Source organism: Xiphias gladius, chromosome 24, assembly GCF_016859285.1.
Source record: "Xiphias gladius isolate SHS-SW01 ecotype Sanya breed wild chromosome 24, ASM1685928v1, whole genome shotgun sequence".
Taxonomy (NCBI): Eukaryota; Metazoa; Chordata; class Actinopteri; order Istiophoriformes; family Xiphiidae; genus Xiphias; species Xiphias gladius.
Genome location: NC_053423.1, coordinates 26,199,867 through 26,205,866, shown reverse-complemented (window position 1 = coordinate 26,205,866; position 6,000 = coordinate 26,199,867). Strand labels below are relative to the sequence as shown.

Sequence of the window (6,000 nt, the reverse complement as noted above, 5' to 3'; positions counted from 1 at the left end):
ATAGACTGTGGAGAAGTCGGTTTCAGCGTTTGGAGGATGTTCGTGTCCAAAGTTTAGAGTTTGAGGCTGTTTTAGTGTTTCAGATGATATTTCATGTATGAGAGGATGAAAGAATCAGAACAAGCCAACAGAAGCAGAGTCCAGAGGTTTTTTTTTTTCGAAAACATGACAGCTCTGAGGTCCTCCAGATTTCCTGCCCCCCCCCCCCAAGACTGAAGCCATTCAAACTGACCTGTCTGTATTTATGATCTTTGTTACAGTTTTTGGTACTCAGATCTCAGCTGACCTCGTGTGAGTGTGACTGTATATTTATTATCATTATTATTATTATTATTAATGACTGTGGTTATTATTGTGTTAATTTGCTGTTGTGTAGCTGTTTTTTCTGATCTGCATGATACAAGTTGTTTGGTGTTAGTTTTTCTTTGAGTCTGTAAAGTTAAACTGTTATACTGCACTAAAGATTAAAGGTTCACATTTAAGTCTGTTGACTCTTTCTTTCTGGATCTTTTTTCTACATTTTATTCTTTCCACATTAGGTTTCCACACTTTATTTTCAGTTCAGTTTTATTTATTTATTTATTAAAAACTTTAATGTTAATAATAACCTCAAACCACAAATCAGATTTTCATGTTGAAACCTGAGAGAATGTATTTTACAGAGCGTGGAGGTAGAAGAGATCTGCTTCTCTCTGCTGATCAGACTGAAGAGTACAAACATGACCCACTGCGTTTCTCAACCTGAGGCTTCAGATCCTTTGAAGGACACTTGAGCATGGTGAGTTTAAAGTTTTTTGCCTTGAATCAGTTTCCTTCATAAGTTTGAAATTTTGCTAAGAATTATTTTTTTGGTTGTCAAATCATATTCATCTTCCCATAAATAAAAATACTAAAATTTCAAAATTTAGTTTGTTATAGTGCCACTGTCAAGTAAAATTTTCCTGCAGTTTAGATTGCGTCAGTTCGGAAAAGACTGAACTTAGCAGAGGGAAACACTGTCAAAATAAGAAATAGATAAGAAATAAATAAATAAATCACCTTTAGGAGGAAAAAAAATGAAAACGCAGACCCTAATAGTGTTGAAAATACATTTACATAATTTCTGAAATCTCAACTGGCTACTCATCAGTTTCATTAAGTCAAAATTTAATCCAACACAATGTGAAGAAAGAAGTTGATTTACAGTGAAGTATCAGTATCCGTGGTTTCTCTGAGTCTTTTATAGAACCTCGTCCTGTCAGTATTACTAGTAGGACATTATAGAGCCAGAATATTATTAGTGATGACAAAAGTACCTTTTAGAACCAGAGCTATGTTAGAGATACCAGCAGAACCTCATAGCACCGAATCATGTTAGTGACAGCAGCAGAAGTTATGAAACTACACTGATGGTAGGGATATTAGTAGAACCTTATAGAACCAGATTCATGTGGCTTCTACCGGCTGAACCTTGCGGACCTCAAAATGTGTCAGTGGAACAAGTAGAACCTCAAATTCAAGTTATGTCAGTAACACCAGTAGAACCCTATAGAACCGGAGCTGTGTTTGTGATACCAATAGAATGGGAGTTGTGTTAGCAGAACCAGTAGAAGATTACAGAACATCTCATGCCAAATTGAGTGAACCTTTTTAGGACCAGGGTTTCATCAGTAATTGCAAACCCTTATAGAACTAGAGTTGTCATTGATACCAGCAGAACCTAAATACCTGGAAGTGTATCAATGGAATTAGTTGAAGGTTTTGGTAGTTGCGAGAGTCATTGTCCATGGTACCGGTAGAACCCTATAGAATTGCAGTAGGGTCAAAAATAACTGTAGAACCTTTTATGACCAGCCTAATCAAGACATCCTTATAGAACCAGAGTCGTGACATTGATACGAGTCGAACCTTATTTAACTAGAGCTCAGATACCAGTAGAATCTTACAAAACCAATGTCGGTCATACAGAACACATCTTCAGAGAACCACTGAGCTTTGAGAATCTTTTTATTTTTCAGTTTTTAGGCGATGTTCACATTTCTTCACAGTTGATGTTTTTTATGTTTTATGTCAATCTTTTAATCGTTCCATGCAAAAACATATAGAACCGGGCCTCCGTATTCCCGCATCTCCATGGAAACTGTCAGGTGACAGAAACCTTTCCAGAAACCATAGACTGTCTAACAGTTACAGACTCCTGAGGAGCTGCTGTGATTGGCTGGCAGCTGGAGGTCACGGCCAATCCTGTCCTTTCATTTCCCAGCATTCTTTGCTGCGTGGCCCCACCCTCAGTGGAAGGGTAATTTTCTGAGTCACCATTAGGGGGCGAAGCCTCTCTCCTCCTCCAGGTGACATCATCATGATGCTGTTACATCATCGCTGAGATGTCATCATGCAGCATGCAACAGCAGAGGAGGATCATGGGACTTTTAGGCCCCACCTGGCAACAATTTGCCCCCTCCTCCCCCTTCTCAGCCTGTTACTATGATGATAAAGTCAGTCCCGCCTCCTGACGCTATGACTTGCTGCCCTCTGTTTCCCTATTGGTCAGCGGGGCCAAGGCAGGGTCCACCAATGAGGTGGCAGGAAACAGTTTAAACCAGCCAATCACCATATTGGACAGGTCCAGATCGTCCAAAAGTATCTGAGCGGCGCCCATGAAGGATTTATGATCCATCCGACCATAGTCGCCCCACACAATGATCTAGAGACAGGTAGATAGATAGGTTAGAACGTCCTGTTCCACTGAAGAGTGCTGGAACAAAATTTAAATGGACATAGCAGTGAGATTGTTGAGATTTACGAAACATGCCAGATGCTGAAAATGAACAATTATTTGAACATGTTTCAGTACACAGATAAACAATGAGAACAAGAGCCACTGCTGCTGTTGAAGGAGGAAATTTAAAGGGGAAAAATCTGCCTCCAGGAACCTCTGTGGATGGTTAAACACAAATGTGCCGATGCGCATTTTGTAAGATACAGACACCAATTCATTAAAGGTTTTTTTTTTTTGTTTGTTTTTTTTTAATTTTTTTAAATCATGTGCTTGTGCTCCTGAACTGGATATTTCTGCCACACATTTTGCCTGTTAAATGTTTAGAATTTTTAGTTCAACTTCAGTCTATAATTCTGTAAATGCTATGCGAAGGCAACTGGACTTGCTTGAAGTTCTCCAAGACATTTCGTCTCTCATCCGAAAGGCTTCTTCAGTTCTAACTGACTAGTGGGGAGCTCCAGGTGAATATCCTCTGCTGAGATCGATCTCACCGAAACATCTTCGAGAACTTCAAGCAAGTCCAGTTGCCTTCGCATAGCACTAATAGAATACCATGACCTGGATGACTGCGAATCTTCACAGTTCCGTCTATAATATTTTATGTTTTTGATTAAACACAAATTATTATTGATAGCTTTGATGAATGTTTGTACATGTATACACATACATGTATATACATATACATATACATAAATACATTTAGATTTTCTTTTCATTTACTTTTGAGCCTCTGAAAAAGAGGGACTATGCATAAAAATGGCTGTAATTCCTGAACAGTTAAAGTGATATTTTAGTTACACCCCTTGAATTAAACCTGTAAGTCTACACTTCAGTCATATCTTGAGTGCTTCATTTCAAAGCCATCATGGTGGTGTACAGAGGCACAATTACGAAAATTGTGTCACTGTCCAAATACTTACGTACCTAACTGTATAGATAAATATGTGTGTTACCTGCAGTACTTTTCCCTCAGGATTCTCCTCAAACTGCAGCTGTTGTTGATAAAGAGGGTCGAGCGTTTTCCTCGCCAGACGAGTTCTTCTCTTCAACACACACTTCCCATTATCCATTAGATAAACCTTTACGTACGGCGCTACACACAAACACACGTATATATTATTTACATATAAATGCGGAATTTCGCTGCAGTGTGAACAGGCGAAACGTTTGTCTAAAACTTATAGGGTCCTAAACTCTGACTTACGAGTAAAACAGTTCTCAGTGAAGAGTCAGACTGAGGAGCTATGATCAAAGTTACTTTTAGACACAAAACACAGAAGTTTGTGTTTTGTTGTTGTAAGTTATTTTCAGAGGATAAGCTTTAAAGCTGCCTGTTAATGATTTGTTCGCATGTATTAATGGTCAATAAGTTTTTGTGTGTGCTGTCACACATGGTTAATTATGTTATATTGTGATGCCAATCATTCTGTTTATACACCAGTTAAAGATATTTCTTATCAGGAGTTATAGTTAACAAATACATTAATTAAACACTTAATAATAATGGCCTTACATCTGTGTACAACATTATAGTGTTACAAACCATTTATGAATTATTCATGTACAACGTATAAATGGGGTTAAGCTTAAGTGTTACTTTGTCCAAGTAGCCCTGAATCAACAATTGAGTGTAGTACAGCATTATACAGTACAGGGCAGTAGGTTAGTGTGTATTAGTGCGTAGTCCACTGTAAGTACAGTATAGTAGTGGGTAGTATCGTGTAGTATTTTCACCTGGTGTGTTCTTGTTGCCTTGTTTACCCACAAGCCCCCGAGCTCGAATCACCTCCACATCCAGACGTTCCTTTCTGTATACCATCCCGATCTGGATATCACCTGATCAACAAACAGCCAATCAGAGGAGCTAGCGTTAGATAAGTCAGTTTTCTCCGGTGTTTCGTTGTGTTATTAATTAATAATAAAAATAAAACAGTTAAATGTGTCAGCTGTTTTTTTCCCTTTAAACTTTCATTTTTCAGATGAGTTCAAATTTACCATGTTGTTTACTTATCATATTATTAATACTAGCGACGTTTGACTCACATGGCGGCAGCGACCAAATCCTCTCTTTTCATGTTATTGTCACATGACAGTCTCATTTGGTAGGTAATCATGGCACTATCCACCTGCTATGCGGGTCTGTCGGTCCCTCCCTTTTCCTTGCTAGTTGAACATCTTATCGGGCACACCTGGCTGCTGTCGGTCCCCCTCGTTGCACAGTGTCCTCTTTGATTAAAATTTGAACGTTCTTCTCATTTTATGTTTGCCTGCTTTATTTCACAAAGTGGCTTAGAGTGGACAGCAATGACTGAAATGGAGATACAGTCATCCGCGGCTTAAAACTAATATGGGACAGGGGTGTAAAGTGGGGAACCAGTTGCCCCCCCCACTTCTGGTGCCCTTGGCAAGCACTAATGCCAGATATGAAAACGCTGAGGTATAAATGTAGATGCTAAAATATAAATGTGAACACTAACATACTTGTTATCGCTCTTCTATGAATATTGATCCTATCAATTCTAATATTCTACGCTGCACTTGCTGTTACAATGGTAACCGTGGTTTCTTTTGAATTGACACACATCCCTTTGGTTGATGTCATTGATGTCATCCAAGGTCACACTCCAGGTTGACGGGCACTGCACAAGTAGATTTCAGTAAAGTTTGATTGGTCATTACCCATGGGAGGCGTGGCCAGAGTCTGCCGTCCAGCCAGCTGGGCGGGGCCTAATCCCTCCAGGAAGCCAGTGAACTGTTGGTCTGATGCCAACTTCACTCCGGGAAATATCAGACTGAAGTGATGTAGAGAAACAAGTAATAAATATATTACAGAGAGAAAAAAATATTCATCATGCAGAGAAAATATTTTCTGAGTCGAGATTAAAAATAAATAAAAGAAAGAGAACCAGCGCAGTAAAAAGAGGAGTGACAGATTAAGAAGGGGAGTGATTCATACGCTCCAGGTTTGGGGTCCTCTGCATCCGGGTCGCGACTTGGCTGTCGGGTAAAACGAGATTTAAATTCAACGGCTAAACCGGTTTCTACGCTCCTCTGGACAGGAAGTCTCACCACCTTCTTCTTCTTCTCCTCCTCTGGATGCATGGAGGGAGATAGACAGAGAGAAGAAGAGCTGAATACAAGCCCATCAACACCGACTACCTGCAGTAATTTCATCCTACCTGCACAAGGCAACACAGAATCTTATGGGTTTCAGTTACTGATTGTTGGTGCTCGTTCTCATT

General features: G+C 39.5%; 1 protein-coding gene across 1 annotated transcript in view; it reads right to left on the bottom strand.

The window, feature by feature from the left end:
* Positions 1 to 1,980: 1,980 nt before the first annotated feature.
* The window catches only part of LOC120786497 (regulating synaptic membrane exocytosis protein 2-like), a 46,322-nt gene continuing 42,302 nt past the window's right edge, over positions 1,981 to 6,000 (bottom strand). Inside the window, exons 31-35 of the mRNA XM_040121971.1 lie at positions 5,715 to 5,850; positions 5,438 to 5,550; positions 4,493 to 4,594; positions 3,712 to 3,851; positions 1,981 to 2,683 (exon numbers count right to left, since the gene is read on the bottom strand). Coding sequence (XP_039977905.1) covers positions 2,495 to 2,683; positions 3,712 to 3,851; positions 4,493 to 4,594; positions 5,438 to 5,550; positions 5,715 to 5,850 — 680 coding nt within the window. The 3' untranslated portion in view covers positions 1,981 to 2,494. The remainder of the gene's footprint in view (positions 2,684 to 3,711; positions 3,852 to 4,492; positions 4,595 to 5,437; positions 5,551 to 5,714; positions 5,851 to 6,000) is intronic.